This window comes from Monodelphis domestica, chromosome 3 (assembly GCF_027887165.1).
Source record: "Monodelphis domestica isolate mMonDom1 chromosome 3, mMonDom1.pri, whole genome shotgun sequence".
In the NCBI taxonomy this organism is placed as follows: Eukaryota; Metazoa; Chordata; class Mammalia; order Didelphimorphia; family Didelphidae; genus Monodelphis; species Monodelphis domestica.
In genome coordinates this window covers 448,581,889-448,608,819 of record NC_077229.1, presented here as the reverse complement: position 1 = coordinate 448,608,819, position 26,931 = coordinate 448,581,889, and the positions used below count along the sequence as shown (strand labels likewise).

Below are 26,931 nucleotides of genomic sequence, written 5' to 3'. Positions count from 1 at the left end.
GAAGAAAATGAGGCAGAAGACTTTGTTCAACTCTGACTTACTTAAATCTAGTTTGTACACAAGGCAAGACATCACTTCAATGTCATTTTGGTCCCCCAGTAAAGACAGTAACCAGCTAAGTGACCATGAAAAGATAACATAAATGAAAGAATATATGTAAAGTGGGTCAGCTAAGAGACTCAGGGGATAGAGAGTTAGGCTTGGAAATAGGAGATCCTGGGTTCAAATCTAGCCTCCAAAACTTTCTTAGCTGTATGACCCTGGCCACTTAATCCCCACTTTACCATGGTTCTGCCTTAGAATCAATACTTAGCATCAATGCTAAGATAGAAGGTACCGATTGTATTCCTTTTTAATAAATTTATTTAAAGGAATATATATACATATGTATGCATTGATACATAAGGCACTTTCCATGCTTAAAGTACTCTCTAAATACTTTAAGTAACTTTCTAAGACTTCTCTACTAAAATATAGATTGATAGAATTCTCGAACACTAATAAAAGTCTAGATCCTTTGTAATAGCTAAATGCTAAAAATGTGGGAGTTATAACTTTTTTATTTACTATAAGGAGTGAGACCCACTGATAATATCATTGCCCCTTGTATGCCCCAAAACCTGGCTTCCTGGCATCCTCTGGTGGTAACTTGGTGTGGTTTTACTGCTGCCACTTCCTGTTTTTCCTGAACACCTGCCTCTTATAGGAACATTTCCTTCCGAGTAGCTGCATCAGTTACCCAAAAATGGTACACCACTGCCCTCTACTGTTTTAGAGCTATTTATTATTGAAATTTTGAAAATGGGAAAGTACAATAAGAAAAAAATGAGCATTATTAATTTATCTGCTTTGTTATCTTATTTAATCCTCACAACCCTGCAAGGTAATATAATTACATTTTGCAGTTGAGGAAATCACGGAACACAGAAGTTAAGTGATTTGTCCAGGGTCATACAGGTAGGTAGTGTACAAGGCTAGATTTGAACTCAAGTTTTCCTGGCCACTATGGCACCTAGTTACTTTTAATAAGAGGCAGTAAGAGATAGAAAGACTAAAATTTACAATTTAAAAGTTTTTGAACTTTAATCCCGGTCCTATATGCTACAGAACACTGATCTCCTTCTACCAGCTCTTGTCCTTGGTGTTAACTCATTTCTAGTTCCTCTTTTAGCTACAGTTGGCAAAATTCATTGGTGCTTCAGTCTTCCAGAATCTGCTTCCCCCGCCCCTAAGCAACTGATTTGGAAACCTAAGGCATAGAATAGGTCCTGGGACCCTGAAAACCTTTCAAATTCAGGTTCTGTCATTAAATTCAATTTTTAAAATACAGGTCTGCTGAGCATGAATCTGGAGAAGCATTTCCCTTCCCCTCCCCTTTCCTTATTCCCATTTAAGACTCTTCTCTATTGGATACCTAAGCTATTTCGAACCTTATGCCTGCCCTACACTGACTCTCCTTTAGGACTCTCGGTGAATGAGCCCCTCAATCATACCTGCTTCCCAAATCCCTCTAATTCCCCTCTAATTCCCTGAACTGGTTTTTTTCTTTTTCTTGGATCCTGAAGCTGAATTTTTAAGCTAGCCACAACATAGCACCAAAATGCCAGGCTTTGCTACGGACAGATATGCACAGTGAAGACGGGAATCTCGATTAGAGGGTCAAGAACAATGATTTTAGCTCTTCGACTCCTCCTTTTTTCTAGCTCAAATTTAATTGCATGCCCAGCTAGAGTTTTTCGTATCTAACTTTCTTTTTCCTGTCAGGATTTGACCTGTTGAGAGGAAAGATGAAATAAGTGTGTTATCTAGTTATCTATCTAAGATGAAGCCGTGGAAATAAGTTACAATCTTCACCAGCAGTAGGACTGCCCAGGAAATCAAGATTCTATTAGTGTCAAAATGAGTGTTACACCCCAAAACCATGTAAATTGGTCATGAATAAATTCTATAAATATTTTTCCTAAATGCACTGGAAGTAGCCTTGTAGTTCATTACTGTGTAGTTACTTAAATTGTCCAGAGGGCGGCAGTAGAATAGCACTATTTCTTGGGGGGAAAAATTTTTTTTCTTAAAATGATGACTAAAAATAGTTGAAGATGCCTATTTGCTTTTCCTTCTTTTTCTCCCAATTTTGCTAAAAATATGATCAGTAGGGCAAACAAAGTAGTCATAAACAAAATATTCAAAGGTAGACAGGTCTATCACTCAATGTTTATTTGGTACCTACTATGTGCAAGGTATGATACTGAGAAGGGAACAAAACCTCTAACTCAAGGAACTGATATTTTGGTTGGGCAGATAACACGTATTCATAAAAGTGAGCTCTACGTAGGAGAAATAGGCAGTTTCATATGCGACTCTCTGCCTTTCTACTATAAAAGCATTTGTTCAGGGGGCAGCTGGGTAGCTCAGTGGATTGAGAGCCAGGCCTAGAGACAGGAGGTCCAAGGTTCAAATCTGGCCTCATACACTTCCCAGCTGTGTGACCCTGGGCAAGTCACTTAACCCCCATTGCCTAGCCCTTGCCACTCTTACGCAGTATTGACTCCAAGATGGAAGGTAAGGGTTTTCAAAAAACAAATAGAAAAAAAAATATTTTTTTTCATTTAATTTGATGTCAAGTTTAGAATTTAAAAAATTTACTTTTTTAAATACATGTTTCCATACATGAATAGGCAACTAAGAATGAAAGGTAGTAAATGATTGCTTTCAAATGAATTGTCCCAAAGAAATAAGGGGGGGGGGGAATCATTTCTAGCTAAGCTGGTCAGGAAGTCTTCACCTAGAAGGTGACATTTGAGTTTCACATGGAAAAGTCTGAGAAAGATTTCAATACATAAAGGAAGAAGGGATTCAAAGGGGATAGGGAGATTTGTGGTATCAAAGAGACATTAGATCAGTAAAGGGAGAAATGCAAAGTCCAAGGGGATACCTTGGAGCAAAGGTTCATTTAAGAAAATAGGACAGAAGACCAAGGGAGAATCAGAATCAGAGAGTGAAAGGCCAAAAATGTCAGGCAAAAGACTATAGATTGTAGCTTTTTTTTTTTAAATGGGGGTCTGAAAGGTTTCCAAGGAGAAGTATGATCAAAATAATGCTTTTGTAAGATTAATAAAAAGGTTCTGTCATTCAACTTTTTAATAAAATGTATATTAGTAAATAGATTCATCAGTCCATCTAACTATCATAGGACCCTCATATGACCCACATAAGTCACATGGTTTAGTGGATAGAAAACTGGTCTCAAATCCAGAAGATCTAAATTCAAGTTCTGCCTCTAATACCTATTGGCCATGACACTCTAGATAAGTTACTTAACCTCTCTGCACTATAAGCAAGGCATTATTGAAGAGAAGGCATATTAGTAGAAAGTTTTCTCACCTGAAGTCCCTATACCAATAAAATCACAAGTCCAATCCCCATCCCTCTCTTGATATTCTGTGTGCTCAGTTTATATAATTCTTCCCAAGAATTACTTTGTCAAAACCTAATGAGAACTCTGAGGTATCACCTCACACCTAGCAGATTGGCTAACATGACAGCAAAGGAAAGTAATGAATGCTGGAGGGGATGTGGCAAAGTCAGGACATTAATGCATTGCTGGTGGAGTTGTGAATTGATCCAACCATTCTGGAGGGCAATTTGGAACTATGCCAAAAGGGCGATAGAAGACTGTCTGCCCTTTGATCCAGCCATAGCACTGCTGGGTTTGTACCCCAAAGAGATAATAAGGAAAAAGACTTGTACAAGAATATTCATAGCTGCGCTCTTTGTGGTGGCAAAAATTGGAAAACGAGGGGATGCCCTTCAATTGGGGAATGGCTGAACAAATTGTGGTATTTGTTGGTGATGGAATACTATTGTACTCAAAGGAATAATAAAGTGGAGGAATTCCATGTGAACTGGAACGACCTCCAGGAAGTGATGCAGAGTGAGAGGAGCAGAACCAGGAGAACATTGTACACAGAGACTGATACACTGTAGTACAATCGAATGTAATGGACTCCTCCATTAGTGGCAATGAAATGACCCAGGGCAATTCTGAGGGACTTATGAGAAAGAACGGCTATCCACATCCAGAGAAAGAACTGTGGGAGCAGAAACACAGAAGAAAAACATATGATCAATCATGTAGTTCAATACGGATATGATTAGGGTTTTTATGTTAAAAATTCACTCTACTGCAAATATTAATAACATGGAAATAGGCTTTGAACAATGATACACATATAACCCAGTGGAATTACTTGTCAGCTCCAGGACGGGGTAGAAATCATGAATCATGTAACCATGGAAAAATATTCTAAAGAAAAAAAAATCTAATGATAGAGACAGCTAGATGCCCTAGGAAAAAAGTTATATATAAACTTACAAAAAGTATATCATTGTGTGTATGCATACATATGTAGTTGCTTTATTGCATTTATCAAAAAAGCATTTTATAGCATTATTTCTCCTGTCCTATCTCCTGCCACCTTCTACCATCTTCCTTCAATCATAGACATATATGATGAGGGAGAGTGGGTCCCACTGGAATGACCAGTGCCTAAGGATCCTGGTGAATGTCATTTGAATTGATTAGGGAAAATGCCCACAAACCAATTAGTCCTATAGCTATATATATATATATACACACATATATATATTCCCTTAGCACACTCCTACCCTAGAAAGGAGAAAAACACACATCTACTCCTTAGAGGAGAGGAGAGATATGTCCCCCCCAGACCCACAACAAAGTCCTGTGTTATTCACTATGGAAAAGGTCTGAGACAAGCTCTTTCAAGAATGATACTGACTGAAGCAGGAGAACATTGTACTCAGAAACTGAAACATTGTGGGACCATCAAATGTAATAGACTTTGCTACTAATAGCTATGCAATGATCCGGGAAAATCCAAAGGGACTAATGAGAAAGAATGCTGTCCACATCCAGAGAAAGAATGGTTAGAGAAGAAATGCAGGAGAAAACATATGATTTGTCACTTATTTATATGGGTATAGGAAGTGGAGTTTTGGTTTTTAAATGACTACTCTATTACAAAAATGAATAATATAGAAATAGGTATTATGTGATAATAGATGTATAACTCAAGGGAAATTGCTTGTTGGCTCTGGGACAAGAGAGGGAAAAGGGCAGGAAAGAACATGAATCATGTAGCCCTGGAAAAATACTAAAATTAAAAAAAATGATACTGATCAACATTTCACCCACATCATATATTCCCTATATTTTCATTTAACAACTCCTGTCAAAGCATTGGGTGGCCACCAAAATCCCCTGGGATTTGTAGTTCTTCCCATTTTAGGAAAAGAAGAAATGAATGTGAGATCAGTCTTTGTCATGTAGCTTCATGTATAGTCATGCTGGGTCACAAGGGATTCTCAAGAAGAATGATGACATAAGGGACAAGGACGGTGCCATCCCATATCAATGGCACTAGACTGGAGCAACAGCTGGTGCCTCTATATTTGGAAGTTTCCTTTTGTGGAAGATGAGAAATGACCTCTATATGAATAAACAAGCTTGGAGGTTCATGTGACTGTATGCTCCCTCAACCAGGAATTGGAGTTTGGAAAGAAACAAAGCCCTCAGAGACAGGAAAAATGGGTTAAAAAAAAAACCCTAACCCAACCTTACTTCTGTTTATGTTTTTCTTACATGTATTCTACTAAGGAATACATTTTCCGGATTTTACATTATTTTCCATCAGCACCTGTGGTCGATCTTGTCCTTATATTGTTGAGTGTGGTATCCCTTTGTTTGTGGCACAAGGGTGAAATGGGGCAGAGAACCCAATAAAATCTTTTCCCCTAAACTCCTCAATTTCATTCTTCTTGATCACTCTACCCACCAACTTTGTTTCTTTGATTTCTCTGACCCCCAGTTATCTTAACTCTAATCCTGGTAGTAGAGTACATAAAGAACTGTAGGAGTCAGGAAGACCTGACTGTAAGTTTACTCCTGCCATGTCAAGATTGGCTACAGCTCTTCAATAGGATAAGCAGGTTGAGAGTTGCAACCTCATAGCTACAAATTACTGAACTGCTAGCTCTGGGCCAGAGAACTCAGGAACAGAGGGAGGTGGTAGATTGTTAGGATGGAGGCTAGAGGTAGCACTTGACCAAACCTGGGAGAAAGAGCACAACATCCAGTTGGAAACAGTTCTGGCCAGACAAAAATCAGTTGTAAAGGAACTTGGGTTGATGAAACATGAATTGCCAAGCAGAGGAGAAGGCAGGGATATTTTGCAATCTAATCCCCAAAAAAACCACCATCAGAGAGAAGAGACCCAGAAAGTGACAGTGAAAACAAAGGGAGGGGGGTGAACTAAAACTACCAAAGATCTAATGAAGAAGAAGACTCAAAGACCTTGAACATAAGCAGATAAATACGTAAGGAAAACCATAAAAGCATAAGGAAATATAGCCTCCAACCAGAGAAAATGCCCTGAACCAAAAGATGGAGTATCTTCTTCATGGAACAGCCACAAGTCCAGTGTCACTGTATTAAAGAGTATGTGTTTGGAGCAAGGTGTTAAAAGAACTGAAAGATAGGAGGAGACCAGGTTAGAAGAGTTCCAGATGCCAGATAGCATGGTGTATTTACTTCTGAGGGCAATAGGAACCTACTACAGTTGGAAAGTTGTGAGGGAGTAACATGAATGGACCTGCATTTTAGGAAAATCACTCCACTGAATGAATGGGAGTAGAGAGTAGAGAGAGGCAATGTAGGTAGACCCACCAGCAAGCTGTTACAATAATGATACTGTGGTCACGCACTAAAGTGGTGACAATGTTAAAAGAGAGAAAAGTATATATTTGAGAGATGTGGCAAAGGTGAAATTAATGGGTCTTGGCAACAGATTGAATGTGGGAAGTGAGAAATAGTGAGGAATACAAGATGACTCCTAGTTTGTGAATCTGAGCAATTGAGAGGATAGTATTGTTCTTTATAGTAATAGAGAAAGTAGAAGGGAGAAAGATTAGGAAGAAAAGTTTTAGTTTAGATATATTGAATTTAAGAAGTCTACTGGGCATCCAGTTTTAGATATCTGAAAGGCATTTGGACAACAGAGATTGGGGCAAGAAAGGTAGATCTGAGAATTATTAGCCTAGAGAACTGATGACAAATCTATGGCACAGGTGCCAAAGATGGCACACAAAGCATTCTCTGTTCACACGCAGTCCCTCTTCCCACCCCCCTAATCCTCTGCCAGAGTTTGTTACTAGAAAGGCAGAGAGACAGCTCTTCCTCCTCTGTGTGAGGTAAGTGGGAGGGGTGGGCACACCTGGCACTCATGGGGGGAGGAGCATGGCACATTGTCTCTGAGAGGAATGGGCACAGCATTCATTGGGGGGGCAGTACTCCATCTCTAAAAGGTTTACCATCACTGGCCTACGGACAGTAATTAAATCCATGGGAATTGATGAGATCACCAAGTAGTAGAGGAAAAGGCAACCCAGAACAGAACCCTGAGGGACTCCTATGATTAAAGGGTATGAGGTGGAGGAAAAGATTTTAACAATTTTCCATGTATCCTGAAAACCTAGAGAGAATAGAATATCAAGGATGAAAAAGTAATTAACAGTATCAAAAGATGTAGAGAGGTCAAGGAGAATGAAGATCAAGAAAAGGCCATTGGACTTGGCAACTGAGAGAACATTAATAACTCTGGAGAGACAAATCTGGTGAAATGATAAAATTAGGAATCAGATTATAGAGTTAAGAAGATAGTAAGAGGTATTATTTAGAGAAATGCAAATTAAAATAGCTCTGGGGTATCACCCTACACCTACCAGATTGGCTATTATATAATAATACATATATAACCCAGATTGAGTTGCTTGCCAGCTCTGGGAAGGGGTAAAGAAGGGATGAAGTGAGACAACTGGGATGATATAATTTCAGAATACTTACATGGAAAATTGTTACATATAATTGGTAAAATAAAATATCTTTACAGATATTATGATAGAAAAGGAAAATGATAAAACTTGGAGGGGGATATGAGAAAACTGGGACATAAATGCATTGTTGGGGGAGTTGTGAGATGATTTAGGATAGCAATTTGGACCTATGCCCAATGGGCTCTAAAACAGTACATACCCTTTGACCCAGAAATACCATTACTAGGTTTGTTTCCCAAAGAGATTTAAAAAAAAAAAGGAAGGACCTATATGAATGAAAATATTTAAAGAAGCTCTTGAGTAGGGAGGGCAATGATTTGGAAAGTGAGGGGATACCATGAATTGAGGAATGGCTGAGTAAGTTATATGATTATAATGGAACACTACTGTGCTGTAAGAAATGACAAGCAAAAGGAATGCAGAAAACCCAAGAAAAACTAACACAAACTGAAGGGGAATGAAAAAAGCAGAACCAAGAAAATATTGTACAATGACTGGAATGCCTTACAATGAACAGCTGTGAATAACAGCTATTCTCAGCAATACAATGATCCAAAACTATTTCAAAAGGACTTATGATAAAAAATGCAATCTACTTCCAGAGAAAAAGAACTGAATCTAAATCCAGACCAAAGCAAACTTTTTTCATTTCCTTAATTTTTTTTCTACTTGAGTAAAAGGATTAATATGGAGAAATGTTTGATATGATTACACATGTAAAATCTACGTGAAATTGCTTATAATTTTAAGGAGGGTGAGGGATTAGGTGGGTGGAGGAGAGAATTCAAGCCTCAATATTCTTTTTAGAATATTGGTGAGGGCAGCTGGGTGGCTCAGTGGATTGAGAACCAGGCCTAGAGATGGGAGGTCCTAGGTTCAAATCTGAACTCAGACACTTCCCAGTTGTATGACCCTGGGCAAGTCATTTGACTCCCATTGCCTAGCCCTTACCACTCTTCTGCCTTGGAGCCAATACACAGTATTGATTTCAAGACAGAAGGTAAGGGTTTTTAAAAAAATGTTGGAAACTTTTTACTTGTAATTGGAGGGAAAATTACATTGTTTTAAAAAGATGATTGTGAGAAGAGGGAAAATGGAAGCACCTATTGTAGTCACCTTTTAGGGGTTTAATTACTAAGGGCAGACAAAATATAGGATGATAGCAAAGATGGAAGGATCAAGTAAGAGCTTTTTTAGGACAGAGGAGACATGAGCATGTTTATAAGAATGTTTCTAACCTCAGTGAGGGCAGGAATTGCCTTTGTCTATCTCCATTACTTAGCACTGTCATTGGCACATAATTAGACCAGAACAAATGTTTCTTGATTGATGCAAGTAAGCACTGTGCAACATTGGATGGGATAAGAACAGAGCCAGAAACCTTTGCTCAGCATTTCCGCCCTTACAACAAAGTTCCTTTCCCCGTAGTTATAAAATAGAATTTTAGGAGAGAAGTAGGCACTAGGTTACAAGATCTCCATGAATATTCTTCTTCCTTTTCCCTTACTATTCCACTCTCTGAACATTAATCCTCAAGCATCAGTTTTATATCAGGAGCCCAGCTCAAAGCTTTGGCTTATTAATGTATTTTTGTGTGTGAGACACGTTAGCCTACTTTTTATCATCTCACAGCGTAAAAGAATTCCAATACTTGAAGGGGAAAGAAATAGATATTGGTAAAACAAAGCAGGACTTTTCTTGAGCTGCCTAACTATCCCTCCTGTCATCATTTCTTCTAGCATGATGGGTTTTTCTAATCATGTATGTATCATAATTACAATAGTATTAGCTTTGAAAGACTTATGGAAGTCTGATCACGGTATTCACCAGCCATAATTCTAGAGGATGCATGATGAAGCATGCTATCTACTTCCTAATATAGAAGTGACTTAGAGTACAGAACAAGAATTGTATGTGTGTGTTGTAAGAGTTAAATTAATGTCCAATACATCAAGTATTATATTTTTAAAGTTTATTATCTGACAAAGTAGAACCACATGACTAAGTTTTCTACCAGCTCAAAAAGGCCCACTCCACCAAAGCTGAGACAGGAAGTAAAGCAGGCTAGCCACAGAACTCCATTCAATTTATATCCTGTCTATGTGAGCAAGTAAGGACAGGAAATGAGTGGGGTTCTGGGAATCATAGTTTTTGCTAGGGATCATAGTTGTTAGGGTAACAGATTCTAATTTCACAGTGTCTTTAAATAAAGGTATGTATACATATATTCTTATGGATATGATAAATAGGGAAATTTGATTTGCTTGACTATATATCTTAATAACAGGTTTCATGGTGTTTTTTTTTTCATAATCAATGGGGGCATGAGGAGAAAAGACATCTTTTTGTTGATTAAAAAGACCAAGAAATCGAACAGAGGAGAATGGAATTGTAAATGTATAAAGAATGAAAAGGAGATTGCTAAATTTAATCAGAAACTCAAATATAAGTAAAATGGGAAATGTTGATTGAATAATCTATAGAAGAGATTTTATTCCAATTAGCAAGTAAACTCTTTCCTCACCACTTTGTTAAGCTAGCTCTTTAATCCCCAGTTTCCTAACAGGAGAGGAGGAAGGAGTTTTACAGGTGATAATGAAGAAAAAATGTTCCATTCTGAATCCCCAAGCTGAGTCACTTACTCTACTAAGAATTATCTATACCCCCTTAAAGTATCTCCAAAATATAGAATTATAGTCATTTCAGCCTAAATGGAGCCAAAAGATCTTAAGCATTATCATGAGGGAATGCAAAATTTAGTATTTAATTAAGTTTATAGGAAAATAGGGTGGATTTAAGCTTCAAAAATTATTTTATCCTTCCTTATATAAAATATAGACTTAGAGTGGCTAAAATAATGATTGAGGAAGTAAAAAATAGTAATTCATTGAGTAGACTCAAGAGTTAAGCAGGTGTCTGGAAAAATAGCAATGTAAAAAAAACAATTAGTATTGAAGTCCTAATAATAGGACTCCATAGAATACCCTGATCAGAGTTCCTAAACCTTTTAAAGCTGTTTGTCTTTATAATATTGTTATCATCATATGAATTGTTCTCCTGGTGGGGTTTTTGTTTTCACCCCATCTCTGCCTCAGTTCATACAACAAGCTTTCCCATGTTTCTCTGAAACCTTCCCTTCATTATTTCTTATAGTACTACAACTGATCAGCTGGATCTATACAGATTTATCACTTTATGTTTCCTGAGCTAAAACAGAAAATTGAGTCATGGAAAAAGAATTACAACTCCTAATAATACCAAAAATTAATTCAATTCAATCCAATTCCATAGACAGAAATAAACACTTACCATATGCCAGGCACTATACTAAGAACTAGGAATACCAAATAAGAAAAAGAAAGACAGTCCTTGACCTCAGGAAGTCTGAAATTTCATGAGAAAAGACTATACTCAAAAGAAAGCTAAAAAGAGGGATGAGGAAGTCATCATAAAATACTGTCTTTGGGGGAATGATATTCCAAGCAGAGGTGCTGATAGAAAATGGAGATTTAAGAAATAACATGAAATGTGTGGATGACTAGCAAAAAAGACGAGTTAATCTTGTAGTCAGAATGATACAACTGACAGACAGCTGGTAGTACATTGTTATAGAATCTTACCCCCTAGAAATTAAAAACAATTAGATGAAAGTCTATAACAGAAGTGTCAAATTCCAGGTCTCCAAGAAAAACTGGAGAGTGAAGCCAGAACCTAAAAATGTAATTGGGAAATGTTTAACAAACTAAATAAAAATACAATACAACATGAGAATTTGTGGTTTTCTAAGTCAACAGGCAGCCAGTCCATTTCTATTTGAGTCCGACACCACTGGTCCGCAATATGTTGAGTGAATCATCTATGAAGGATTTGTAGAAGACACCATTAAAAACCATAAAGAATGGGAACACAGGAAGGGGTTTGATTTAGGCAATATCTCTACTGATGAAGTCATGAGTTCATGATTTATTTATTCACTGAAGTTTTTCCAGTTATGGATTAATGATTATATCTTATTTTCTAATGATATACATATTAGAATTTATATGGAAATATTGATAATAGATATAATTTACCAAATATTAAAAGTGTTAAGTTTTTCAATTCTCTATCATTCTTTATACTCTATCTCATTCCTCCTAAATCATTTTCTAGGTTGCTTAAACTTATGCTTCTCTACCCTCTTCCCCCATTTTCCTAGCCCAGTACCCATGTTGTAGCTTCACTTTATTCCTTTCATCTTCCTAACTCAATAATTGGCCTGTTCAACTATTCACTATCTTCTCCTTTTGAACCTTCTATCCTTTTCTTATATCATCCTTCACAGTCTAGAGAGAGTAACACAATAATAAAGATCAAGTGGTACATCAGATAAATTCATCTGGCAATTGATTAATTATATGGGATAGATAGTATTAGTAAAGGAGATCTAGCTTATAATTCTGATAATAATAAAAATAATAGCATTAATACCATGTTTTAAGGTTTGCAAAGACCTTTCTTTTACAAATAGTATTTCATTTTATCCTCCCAATGACTCTTGGAGGACAGTCCTAGTATTATCCCCATTTTACAAAGGAGAAAACTAAGATTTCTAATCCACTCTGCTATCTCTCTGTTTTAGAGCAGTAGGCAGAAACTAAGTACAGCTAGTGTATATGAAGCCAGATTTGAACTGAATTTTTTTTCCTGAGTTTAGATCCAGCACTTAAATCACTGTACCAGCCAGCTGCCTCTTGATAATTAAACTCACTAGATTCTGAAATAAGTATTTTATTACTTTCCTCTTCTCTTGGGTCCACCTGGAGGGCAGGATGGCTTAGACTGAGGGGGTTTGGCCTGGGACTTGGATGATGATTTGCTGTTAGGATTGTATGAGTGTCCTGTTTGGGAAGCAGGTTTTGTGGTCTGAGTCTGGTGATATTTATTTGCTCCTGGCTGACAAGCAGGTCTTATGGGTCTCCCAGTTGTTCTGTCTGGCTGAGATCTCTGGGACATGGAGCTTCCTGTACAAGAGAATGATTTCACTGGCTGTCCAGCTCCTCCTGGTGGCTGAGATCTCTGTGTCCCAGGGGTGCCTGGGTGAGAACCTTGCTTCTTTTGTTGCCCAGATGTTCGTCCTAGCTTTGATCCCTCTGATTGAGTATGTACTGCCTGGGATGCTGGTCTCCTGATCTTCACTGATGTTTTTGTAGACTCTGCTTCTGTGATCTGGTATTGTCCTGACTTTTGTGTTTGTCCCACAGACTTTTTGGTCACTTCTACATGTTGGCATCCTGGGTTCCTGGACCATCCAACATGGAAATTTGGTCTCATCGGTCGAATAAATGTTCCTGCTGGCTGTGGTCCTTGAGTTCGCAAATGACCTGCCTGGAAGGCTACTCTATTGGCTCTTATAATTTCTTTTGACTGGAGACCCTGATATGGGGCTCGTATAATTTGGGAAATGGGTCTGGGTGGTCTTGACAAATGATGTACTTGGGGAGATCTAGGGGATTTTACTAATGCTGCAGCTTGATGAATTCTCTGGGGTTGGCCAGTCCATCTGCCAGGATTTCTGCCTCGTATATTGGCCCTTCTATTGTGAAAAGCCAGAGGGCCTAACCATCTGGGCTTAAACCCTGGCCACATAGTAGAGCCCATGGCCCACTGGGGTCTCAGAGGAGCCCAGTAAAGATTGCCCTTACTTCTGGTCAGTGGGGGACACCAGGCCCATGGACAAGGGGTAAATGATGTAGTATGGTGGAAAGAATGACATTGGGGGCTGACTCCCCTAAAAATCCTAGTCCTTCCCGTAGCTGTGTGGCACTGGCTTTCAGGTAGATTTCTGGGCTGAGTATATCTTTGGGGTACCTCAACCTCATCTACTTCAGCTGTGACTTCATTGAGGGTTTCTTGGATACCTTGGGCTTTCTCACAATCCTGATCCACCTGTATCCCCAACTCTCTGGCCAGCGATGCCATATCTTCCACTGACACATGTCTAAGTGGAGAGCACATTACCTCCTTGAGGGCTATTTGGAGACCCTCTACATACCTTCCTCTATCCCCCATATCATTCTCCTCCAAAAGCAGCAGTTGTGATGGCTTCAGTTTCAGAATTCTCTGGAATAGTTGGGCTTCCTCACTTTCCCTGGACTGAGGACTAAGAATGAAATAGCATCTTTCTTTAGCAGCCTCTCCTAGAAATGCCAGGAGGTCCCATTCCCTCTCACCTGGACAATCAATAAAAATGAACACAGCTGAGGAGACTTCCATTAAAAAGCCAAACTGTGTCCAGAAGCATTCCAGATCTCCCCGAAGGTTGGCCACAGCCACAGGCTCTTGGAAAAAGTCAAGATTTTCCTTACCAGAACTACTGTTAGGAAAAGACCAAGTAATTTCAACCAAGCCATCAGAGATTTGCCGAGGAAGTAATGAGGCATGGGAGTCTCTATGGTGAAAGATGTCAAGAGGCTGCTTTTGGGGAGTGCTGAGCAATGTGTTAAGAATCTTGGATTTAGAGGAACCACAGTACCCTAAGCGAACAAAAGATATAAGTGGCATTTTCATAAACACCAAGGACTTTGTGTCAATCTCAGCAGCATCTCCTCCAGAATGTATTGAGTCCTTTGGCACGATGTTCTTCATGGCATCAAGCATCAAAAGGCATTTGTTGTTTTCTGCATCTGGCAGCAGCAGAGGAAGGGCAAAGTGGCATTTAAACATGTTCCCCAAGACCTCCTGCTGCAAAGAGTTGTCAGAACAAAGCATAATAGCACAAAGGACATCAAGAGGGTTAATGGTCTCTTTGTCTCTAAGACCCATATTTTCTACTTTAGTGATTAGTCCCTCTTTGACATCTTCACCTGGAACCCTCTGGCTGAGAACTGTATCTCTGGCAGTAACATCCAAGCACTGAATTTTTACTAGGAAATTCCAGGATAAATCTGCTGATGTCTGAGGGATCCAATGACATCCATGGTCCAACTGAAACTGTTGCACAAAACTTGGAAGAAGCTTTCTATTCCTGTCCATTTCCAAACATGACAGAATTTCTTTAAATGTTTTTCTTCTCTCTAAAGAGACAGAGAAATCACAATAAATGGTAAAATTTCACTAAAAATAAAATTAACTTTGATGACTAATTCTTTAGAGAATTTACCTGTTACTTAGAATGTAAGTCTGACTTCCAAACAAGATATTTCTCCCTTTTTAATCTTTGAGAATAGCACTCCACTGAGTATTTTACCTACTTAAAAGTAATTAGATTTGAGAGCCAACTGGGTGGCTAAGTGGATTGAGGGCCAGGCCTACAGATGGGAAGTCCTAGGTTCAAATATGACCTCAGGCACTTCCTAACTATATGACCCTGGGAAAGTCACTTAACCCCTATTGCCTAGCCCTTACTGCTCTTCTGCCTGGGAACCAATACACAGTATTGATTCTAAGACAGAAGGTAAAGGTTAAAAAAAAAAGTAATTCTATTTGTTAGGTAAGAATGCTTCTTCTAGAGATCCTAAAAATTAAGGGAGAAATTAATAAAATCGAAAATGATAGAACTATTAAACTAATAAATAAGACTAAAAGCTGGTACTTTGAAAAAACAAACAAGAATGCTTCTTGAATGAATCAATCAAAATCAAGTATGAACAGAGCCTGCACATCTCCTAGAATCAAACAAAGCAGTTGTGTGAAAAACTTAGTTATCTTCTAATTAATCTGTACAAAAACAATTCTGAAGCTCTGGAAACAGAAAAGAAAAAATGGGATCATACAGAGCTAAGACAGAACTGGTAGCCCCAGGACAATCAGCAACAGAAAAAAAAAGAAAGGGTGGGACTGAAGTGTGGCAGAAAAGGGAGATATCAAGGGAGGGGCAATTCAACTTACAAACATCTCAAAGGAGACCTGAACTAAAACTACCAATGTACCAGTACCCACCTATTCAATAACTATGGAGAAGTTCTAAAAAAAGGTATACTTTTTCCCCAGTTTCCTCTCCCAGGGTCTATGAATTCACAGGCACTACAATATAATCTGCTATTTCATTACCCAAATATTTTCAATAATTTAAACTCATCCACAAAAAAAACAGAGATTAACTAGAGATGGATATAAATGTAAATCAGATGGGCAGAGATGACACACACAAAAAGGAAAAGGACAAATCCTGGAGGGACTGTGGGAAATTAGCTAATGCACTGTTGGTGGGCCTTTGAATGGCTACTACAACCATTCTAGATAGTAATTTAGAATTATACAGAAAGGGGGGTAAAAATGAGAGAAAATAGACTTCTGTTCATTAGATAAAAATAAAACTTTTAAAAATATATTTAAGAAATAAATGTACATAGATTCTAATCTCTGCCTAAATGTTAGAAATTTTCCTAAAGAGAGGCTCAGAACAATTGTGATTGAAGTCATAATGTTTTACCTAAAATAAAGTCCCTGTGGCCACAAAGGGAACCATCATATTGTACTTATCTGTAAAATGAACTGTATATTGTAACAAGGTCTTACAAACCTTTCTCAACATGTTAATATTTGTCTCTGACTTCATCTAAATTTCAACAGATAACTTTCCAATGCATTCCCTTGCTACTTCTCTTAGAAAAAATACTTGATGTCATAGTGGTGAATTTATTGAGGAGTTTGGAAAATGAGGTATAAATCAACTTTCTGTGCTCAATGGTGGGAGAAGAGTATCTGGCTACAGTCTGACTACAGCTATTCAAAAGTTGCAGCTGTTCCCACTTTCCATCATTTCCCTTGCTCCTAAGTATTCCTTCCCTACCATCCCCTACCTCTGATGAAGGACATGGACACAAGGGAAGATAGGAAGGAGTACTAAGAATTTGTTATTCCCTGTCCCAACTGAATCATGACAACATGAAACACTCCTATTTTTAGCCTTAAAAGTTGTGGAAATATGGGTGTGCAGAGAGCTAGTTTTATCCCTTTACCTTCCAAATTCGCTGCCTCCTCCTCCAGAGACACTTCAGTCTCTAGATTCTCATAGTTCTGTTCATCATCCGAGGACCTGAAATTGTCAGGGTCATTTTCCCCATAGTACTCTGTGTACTCCACAGAAGCTTCTTCTTCCTCTGCTGATCCTGGCTCTTCAAAATATGCTACAGATTCTGCATAATCCTCTTCTCCTAAGTATAAATCAATATCTGGATTCTCATCTTCCCATTCTTCTCCTAAGTACACAATAGCTTCTAGATCTTCATGGGCCTCTCTGTCTTCTGAATACACTGTGTCTTCCAGTTTATCATCATCTCCTTCCTCTTCTTTCTCCTTGGAAGACAAAGAAACTTCTGAATTACTAAGTCCCTTGTTTCCCAAAGACCCAGTAGTTTTTAAATTTTGGCTCTCCTCTTCTACAAACATAAAATCATCAGTACTCTTGTATTGTTTCTTTTCAGAGAGCAAAGTAACTTCGGAATTCTTGTTCTCTTCTGTAAATATAGGAGCTTTTGCTTTCTCGTGTCCTTTCTCCTGTTTAACAAATTCTGGAAAACAAAACAGATATTTCACTCAAATTGAAAAAAAAAATTTCTGATATTCTGGGTTTTGAAAACATTCTACTAATGAGCAGAACAAGAATCCTCAATCACTCAGGTAGGCCTCATTCTTCAGCTAAAATTTCTTTCTTTCACCCAAGGAAACCAGATCAGTTTAAAAGTTGCCAATTTTAAAGGACCTAAAGAGAATTAATCAGAAATTTTGAACCACTAACCATATGGAGATCCCTAAAATAAGTTTGATTTCTTTGGGTAGGCCCTAGGGACAACTCAGAACTGAACCAATCTTAAAAGTCCCAAAATGAAAATAAAGTCTACATTCTTATGGCTGTCATAGAACCTTAAAAACAGAAGGGACCTTTAGTTCTTACACCTGTTTTCTCCAAAGTCTTTATTTAAAGAATGTTTGGGACTTCCGGGTAAGCATGGCAGCAGTCTAAATGCGAGTCACTTACTCTCCCCAGCACACACTGACAAGGACTACCCCAAAAGACCTTAAGAATCATTTTCAGAGGAGCAGAGGAGCTATATATTGGGGCGCAGCATTGAAGGTGCATGGGATTGGGGCTTTTCCAGTCTATAAGAGGGTGAAAGCACTTCTACCCAAACGCAAAACGATCCACCCTCCCCCAACCACACCTACAGAGCCAGAGCCAGAATCAGCGCACGCCAAGATGAACGAGCAAGGGGCATCCCTGGAGTGAGTAAGGGACACCTCTGGGTCCTTCAGAGCTGACTAGGACCATAGGGGACCCACCCCCGAAAGCAGCTTGATGGAAAACCCCAGCATGCGAGGGATTGCAGACCTTAAGTGTCCGGAGCCAATGTGCCTGCCAGAACCAGGGAGTGAGCGAGGAGTGCTTCTGGAGTGATCAAGGGACACTTCTGGGTCCTTGGGAGCCAACAGGGACCACCAGAGAATCACCCCTGGGGGCAGCTGGACCAGAAAACCAGGCGGGAGGGAGAGAGCAGACCCTGAGTGCCCCTGTGAAGGTAGCACCGAGAAGAGCTGCAAAGGACTGTGGAGATTTGAGAGCTTGCCTCAGGCAAAATCCTTGCTCCCTAACTCCATACACAGAGAAGCTACCCAGCTGACTCAGATTTCTGACTAAAGAGAGAAGGGAAAACACCCAGAAAATGGCTAATTGTGCACAGGAGCCTCAAAATTCTTCCAAAAAAAAAAACAAAAAGAAGGCTGTGACCCTTGAGAATTTTTATGGAGGGAAAATACAGGCTACAGAGGAAATACAGGTCAAAATTCAAACAAAGGCAAAACAAAAAAAAATGGAAATTGTCCACAAACCCTGGAAGAGTCTCAAATGGAGCTTATCATCAAAAGGATGGAAACCTTCTAGAAAGAGAAGTGGGAAATTGTTCCAAAAAAAATGAAGAAATCATAGCTGAATACCAAAAGATTAAAGCAGAAAAACAGGTCTTAAGGACCAGAATTGAGCAACTGGAAACCAATGCCAATACTTTCCCCTGGAAGTATATATTCAGTTTTGATGGATAGGTGATTCTTGGTTGAAGACCCAGTTCTCTTGCCTTTCTGAATATCGTGTTCCAGGCCTTGTGGTCTTTCTGTGTGGAAGCTGCCAGGTCTTGTGTGATCCTGATTGGTGCTCCTTTGTATCTAAATTGTTTCTTTTTGGCTTCTTCTAGGATTTTCTCCTTAGCTTGAAAGCTCTGGAATTTGGCAATTACATTTCTGGGAGTTGTTTTTTGGAGTGTAGAGACTGTTCTATGAACTCTTTCAGTGTCTACTTTTCCCCCTTGTTCTAGAACTTCAGGGCAGTTTTTCTTGGATGATCTCTTGTAGTATGGTGTCAAGGTTTCTGTTTATTTCTGGCTTTTCAGATAGACCAATGATTTTTAAATTGTCTCACCTTCCTCTGTTTTCCTGATCTGTCACCTTGTCAGTGAGATATTTTATGTTTTCTTCTATTTTGTCTGTCTTTTGACTTTGCTTTATTAATTCTTGCTGTTTTGCAAGATCATTGGTTTCCAGTTTAGAGGAAGAGAGTAATAGGTAATACTCGAATATCACTCTCAGTGAAATCAATTCTGAGAGGGAAGAGCATCTAGATCCATTGGGATCTTGAATCTATCTTATCCTACAGGGTAAGGAAGAAGAGAAAATTAAGGGGGGGCGGGGGGAGGGAGTTAAAAAAAGTGGGGAGGGAAGGAGAGGAGGAAGGGAACTTAACGGACCCTGAAAAACCAAGAAGGGAACAAAAAGGGAGGGGACAGAAAGGGAAGCATATCAAGGGAGGGGAATAGGGAGATTGACTAAAAGTAAACCACTGATTTAAAAGGATATAGCAAAAGAAGAAAGGTCAGAACTAGGAGAGGATATCGAAATGCTAAGGAATTCAAAAGTAACAATCACAACTGAACACGAATGGGATGAACTCACCCATAAAATGTAGATGAATAGGAGAGTGGATTAGAATCCAGAATCCTACCATATCTTATCTACAAGAAACACACATGAGGTGAGTAGATACTCACAAGGTCAGAATTAAAGGATGGAGCAAGACCTATTGGGCCTCAACTGACAGAAAGACAGCAGGAGTTGCAATCATGATATCTGACAAAGCCAAAGTAAAAATAGACCTGATTAAAAGGGATAGGGAAGGTAAATGCATCCTGATAAATGGGAGTATAGATAATGAGGAAATATCACTAATCAACATGTATGCACCAAATGGTATAGCACCCAAATTTCTAATGGAGAAACTAGTAGAACTGAAGGAGGAAATAGATAGTAAAACTATACTAGTGGGAGACCTGAACCTATCACTATCAAATTTAGATTAATCAAATCAAAAAAATAAGTAAGAAAGAGGTAAAAGAGGTGAATGAAATCTTAGAAAAATTAGAGTTAGTAGATATATGGAGAAAAATAAATAGAGACAAAAAGGAATACACTCTCTTTTCAGCAGCACATGGTACACTCACAAAGATCAACTATATACTAGGTCATAAAAACATGGCATACAATTGCAGAAAAGCAGAAATAATAAATGCAAACTTTTCAGATCATAAGGGAATAAAAATAATGATCAGTAAGGGTACAAGGAGGGCCAAATAAAAAATTAATTGGAAATTAAATAATATGATTCTCTAAAATCGACTAGTCAGAGAACAAATCATAGAAACAATAATTTCATTAAAGAAAATGACAATGATAAGACATCCTTTCAAACTCTATGGGATGCAGTCAAAGCAGTACTCAGGGAAAAATGTATACCCTTGAGTTCATATATTTACAAATTAGGGAGGGCAGAGGTCAATGAATTGGACATGCAAATCAAAAAACTTGAAAGCGAACAAATTAAAAACTCCCAGAGGAAAACCAAATTAGAGATCCTAAAAATTAAGGGAGAAATTAATAAAATAAAAAATGTAGAACTATTGAACTAATAAATAAGACTAGAAGATGGTATTTTGAAAAAAACAAACAAAATAGACAAAATATTGATCAATCTAATAAAAAAGAGGAAAAAGAAAATCTAATTAACAATATCAGGGATGAAAAGGGAGAACTCACCTCCAATGAAGAGGAAATTAAGGTAATCATTAAAAACTATTTTGCCCAACTATATGACAATAAATATGCCAATCTAGGTGATATGAATGAATATTTACAAAAATATAAATTGCCTAGATTAACAGAAGAAGAAATAGAATTCTTAAATAATCCCATATCAGAAAAAGAAATTGAACAGGCCATCAAAGAACTTCCCAAGAAAAAAAGCCCCAAGGCCTGATGGATTCACAAGTGAATTCTATCAAACATTCAAAGAACAACTAATCCCAATACTATACAAAATATTTGACATAATAAGCAAAGAGGGAGTTCTACCAAATTCATTTTATGACAAAAATATAGTACTGATCCCAAAGCCAGGAAGGCCAAAAACGGAGAAAGAAAACTACAGACCAATCTCCTTAATGAACATAGATGCAAAAATCGTAAACAGGATACTAGCAAAAAGACTCCAGCAAGTCATTATGAGGGTTATTCACTATGATCAGGTGGGATTTATACCAGGAATGCAAGGACGGTTCAATATCAGGAAAACCATCCACATAATTGACCATATCAACAAGCAAACCAACAAAAATCACATGATTATCTCAATATATGCAGAAAAAGCATTTGACAAAATACAACACCCATTTCTATTGAAAACACTAGAAAGAATAGGAATAGAAAGGTCTTTCCTAAAAATAATAAACAATATCTTTCTAAAACCATCAGCCAATATCATCTGCAATGGGGATGAACTAGATGCATTCCCAATAAGATCAGGAGTGAAACAAGGATGCCCATTAACACTGTTATTATTATTATATACCTTTATTTATTATTATTTATTATAGAAACACTAGTAGTATCAATTAGAGAAGAAAAAGAAATTGAGGGTATTAAAATTGGCAATGAAGAGACCAAGCTATCACTCTTTATGGATGACATGATGGTCTACTTAAAGAATCCTAGAGAATCAACTAAAAAAGCTAGTGGAAATAATCAACAACTTTAGCAAAGTTGCAGGATACAAAATAAACTCACATAAGTCATCAGCATCTCTATATATCTCCAACACATCTCAGCAGCAGGAATTAGAAAGAGAAATTCCATTCAAAATCACCCTAGACAATATAAAATATTTAGGAATCTATCTCCTGAGACAAACATAGGAACAATATGAGCACAACTACAAAATACTCTCCACACAACTAAAACTAGATCTGAGCAATTGGAAAAACATCAACTGTTCATGGGTAGAATGAGCTAATATAATAAAAATGACCATCTTACCCAAACTTATCTATTTAGTGTCATACCCATTGAACTTCCAAAAAACTTTTTTACTGAATTAGAAAAAAACATAACAAAGTTCATTTGGAAGAACAAAAGATCAAGGATATCCAGGGAAATAATGAAAAAAAAATACAAAGGAAGGTGGCCTTGCAGTCCCAGATCTCAAACTATACCATAAAGCAGTGATCATCAAAACAATTTGGTACTGGCTAAGAGACAGAAAGGAGGATCAGTGGAATAGACTTGGGGTAAGTGACCTCAGCAAGACAATCCATGACGAACACAAAGACCCCGACTTTTGGGATAAAAATCCACTATTTGATAAAAACTTCTGGGAAAATTGGAAGACAGTGTGGGAGAGATTAGGTTTGGATCAACACCTCACACCCTATACCAAGATAAAATCAGAATGGATGAACACTTCAACATAAAAAAGGAAAGAATAAGTAAATTATGTGAACACCGAATAGTATACATGTCAGACCTTTGGGAAGGGAAAGATTTTAAAACCAAGCAAGAGTTTAAAACCAAGCAAGAGTTTAAAACCAAGAAAGAGTCACAAAATGTAAAATAAATAATTTTGACTACATCAAATTAAAAAGGTTTTGTACAAACAAAACCAATGTAACTAAAATCAGAAGGGAAGCAACAAACTGGAAAACAATCTTCATAACAAAAACCTCTAACAAAGGTTTAATTACTCAAATTTACAAAAAGCTAAATCAATTGTACAAAAAACCAAGACATTCTCCAATTGATAAATGGGCAAGGAACATGAAGGGGCAATTTTCAGTCAAAGAAATCAAAATCATTAATAAGCACATGAAAAAGTGTTCCAAATCTCTGATAATCAGAGGGATGCAAATCAAAACAACTCTGAGATATCACCTCACACCTAGCAGATTGGCTAACATGACAGCAAAGGAAAGTAATGAGTGTTGGAGGGGATGTGGCAAAGTCGGGGCATTAATTCATTGCTGGTGGAGTTGTGAATTGATCCAAACATTCTGGAGGCCAATCTGGAACTATGCCCAAAGGGCGATAAAAGACTGTCTGCCCTTTGATACAGCCACAGAACTGCTGGGTTTGTACCCCAAAGAGATAATAAGGGAAAAGACTTGTACAAGAATATTCATAGCTGCACTCTTTGTGGTGGCCAAAAATTGGAAAACGAGGGAATGCCCTTCAATTGGGGAATAGCTGAACAAATTGTGGTATCTGTTTGTGATGGAATGCTATTGTGCTGAAAGGAATAATTAAAGTGGAGGAATTCCATGGGAACTGGAACAACCTCCAGGAAGTAAAGCAAAGTGAAAGGAGCAGAACCAGGAGAACAATGTACACAGAGACTGATACACTGTGGTACAATCGAACATAAAGGACTTTTCCATTAGTGTCAATGCAATGTCCCTGAACAATCTGCTGGGATCTGTGAGAAAAAAACTATCCACAAGCAGAGGACAAATTGTGGGAATAAAAATGTTGAGGAAAGGCAACTGCTTGACTACAGGGGCCAATGGGATATGATTGGGGATGTGGACTCTGAATGAACATCCTAGTGCAAATACCAACAATATGGAAATGGGTTCGGATCAAGGACACATGTAATACCCAGTGGAATTGTGTGTCGGCTGGGGGGGGAGGGAGGGAGGAAAAGAAAATGATTTTTGTATCCAATGAATAATGTTTGAAATTGACCAAAAAAAAATGTTTATTAAAAAAAATAATGTCTGATCATATTTTTAAAGGTATCTAGGAATGGAAATTCTATCTATTGGCAGCCTAGAAATATATTAAACAGTCTTGGGGGCAGGTAGGTAGCTCAGTGGATTGAGAGACAGACCCAGAGATGGGAGAACCTGGGTTCAACTCTAGCCTCAGACACTTCCTAGTTATGTGTCCCCTGGGCAAGTCACTTAAGCCCCACTGCCTAGCCCTTACTGCTTTTCTGCCTTGGTAAGGATTTAAAAGAAAATAGTCCCTATTAAGGGAAATATCTACCAAATCCCTCCTACACTGCAAGTTTATTTCTCCTCTGAGGAAAAAAAAAAGATTATTACCTGTGTTATCTTTAAGAAATTAAGAGAAAAGAAGGAATTCTTTGTATTTCTTTAGGAAACTGGATTTCTACTAACAGTCACAAAAACTGTTCTTCAAATATAAATATATAGTTACTAGCTCACCATATCCAAGATATTTTCAAAATGGCTAGCAGGTATAACTAGCATTACATATGACAAGATATAACTTTTTTTCTGTGAAAAATTAACTAACTTTATAATAATCAAATTCCTAACCTAGAAAGCATGAATGACATACTCTAATCAAATGATCTTAGTGTTGAAGAATTCCCAAATTTCCCAATAGAAAAAATCTATAATTTATTTTAATATAAATATAAATGTATACAATCGTTATCAACCAATCAGAATTCTGAAGTATGTGTGTGATAAGTTTACCATTCTCTACATTTGAACTGATTAAAATTAAGATTTTAGGGACTTTGTTTATATCGAAACTTATACTTTATGTAGGCTAAATTTCACTGAACTTGATCTTTAGAGAAAGAAAAAGTTCTTAGAAGGATCACAAGCTTCTCTGAGCCTATATTTTTTTTTAAATCTGTAGAAGAGATAAAAATGTAAAAGTAAAACATTTAAAATGCATTATTTCTTCAGAAAAATCTGGCTTAAAAAAACTAATAAATTCTCACTCACCTAGTATAGACCACCAACCGGTTGTTGATTCCGGAAAAGCACTATGTAAACACTCAAGGAACTGCTGGCAGCTTCTCTCTCCCTTTTTCTGTACCAGAATTAACATTTTTCTACTTTTCTTCAGTGGGTCTGTGACAGTATCGAGGATCTCATACTCCTCTTCAGAAATTAGGTTCCGAGAAATTAATGTATCTAATATAGAATCAGGATCTTGCTGCAGAATTTTAACAAAGTTTTGTCTTTCCTTTTCAATAATTTCAGAAGCCATAATTGGAGCAGTGGTTGTTCCTGTTTTCACTTGACCTGGAAACAGAATGTGAAAGTAGTTCTGGGGCTGTCATCTGAAACGAGAATGTCTGGCTTTTAGTAGATCCATACTGTCGAGAGTCATTTCCCCATGACATTAAAATCCATCAGTTTTCCCAACACATGTTCACAATATCCCCTGCCCTCAACTTCTATACACACTACCTCTACTTTTTCAACACCTACCATAGACTTCAAAAAAATAAATAATGAACAGAAACTGTTGCATTTACATAGTACTCTGACGTTTACAACATATTTTGCAAATATTACTTCATCCCATCTTCACAACAATCCTGCAAAATAAAAATTTTCTTTAGAGGACAGAAACCAAATTGCCAGGGGTTGAGAAATCCGTTGCTACTAAATCAGCAGAGGTAGAAGTGCTGAATCTTTAAAAAAAATTTGCAAAATCTTTAAAGGGAAAGTATTTCATTTTGATCTTATTATCTCTGGACCTAGCACAGTACCTTGCATATCATAAACAAATAAGAAATACTGACTCTGTTGAATTGGAATGTAGCAAATCCATTCACAGAACCATTAGAGCAGTGATCTTGAACCTATGTTATGGGTTCCAAAGATGGCACACAGAGAGCTCTCTGTGGGCACTTGGCCACCCTCCTTCTCTGTCTCCCCTCCCCCTCAGAGTTCTTTATTAGAAAGGCAGAGGGACTCTAGCAGAACTGCTCCCCTCCCCCTCTTCACCAAATCTGATGACATTTTTTCACATCACCCACCCCTCTGCCCAGCAGCTGAATGGGAGCCCACAGGGGGTAAAGTGGATAACTCACAGGTGGCAGAGCTGGAGGGGAGCAGACAGTTTGGGTCACTCCCCTCCCCATCTCTATATTTGCTGAAGTCATTCCTCACTTCACCTGCCCCTCTGCCCAGCAGCCCAATGGAAGTGCTTTCTTCCTACCCTGTGTGGGTTAAGGGGAAAGGTGGGGCATGGCACTTGGTCTGGGGGTGGGGGGTGTAGGGGGACCCAGCCCTCCGTCTCTAACAAGTTCATCATCATTGCATTAGAGCAAAGATTGTCATACATGCCAGTCAGCAAGCATCCTGCACAAGAACAAAATGTAATTGGAAAATATAATAAAATAAAAATGTAATAGCTAATGGTAATATGTGGTTTTCTAAGTGAATATGTGATCCAGTGGCATCCTCATACTTGAGTTTGATATCACTGGAATAGTATTGTCATAATGTCCATTTCCCCAGTGGATGAATGGTGAACGAACTTTTTTTTTAATAGACTTAAATTTCATCAATAGCTTTTGTTTTTATATGACTTATATTTCCCAAAATAAAATCAAACAATATATTTTTTAAATCTGACATTATATAATTGTTCATGATAATAGTTAGCATCTTATATAGTGCTTTAAGTTTTTCAAAGTACATTATAAATATCACATTTATTCTCCCAGCAACACTGGAAGACAGACACTATTATTATTCCCATTTTACAGAGATCAGGATACTGAGACAGAAGTTAAATGGCTTTCCCAGGATCACATAGCTAGTGTTTCAGGCAGGACTCAAACCACTGGGAGCCACTGTCTCTTGTTCTGCAAAAAAAGAAATGCTTTCTCATATCTCGTCTTTGGTCATATCTTTTCAAGTTTGTTCATAATTTCACAGCATTCAGTTTCAT

General features: G+C 37.9%; 1 protein-coding gene across 2 annotated transcripts; it reads right to left on the bottom strand.

Moving 5' to 3' along the window:
* Positions 1–9,866: 9,866 nt before the first annotated feature.
* On the bottom strand, positions 9,867–25,659 carry CARD6 (caspase recruitment domain family member 6). Of its 2 annotated transcripts, XM_056824571.1 has the most exons (4): positions 25,458–25,656; positions 24,966–25,306; positions 16,854–17,405; positions 9,867–14,966 (listed from the first exon to the last, which is right to left on the bottom strand). In XM_056824571.1, exons 2-4 carry the CDS (start codon positions 25,231–25,233, stop codon positions 12,685–12,687), a joined length of 3,102 nt encoding a protein of 1,033 aa, XP_056680549.1. In that variant the 5' UTR covers positions 25,234–25,306; positions 25,458–25,656; the 3' UTR covers positions 9,867–12,684. The 2 variants fall into 2 exon arrangements, with proteins under 2 accessions (XP_056680549.1, XP_016288099.2); XM_016432613.2 differs by having other exon boundaries at positions 24,966–25,659.
* Positions 25,660–26,931: the final 1,272 nt, after the last annotated feature.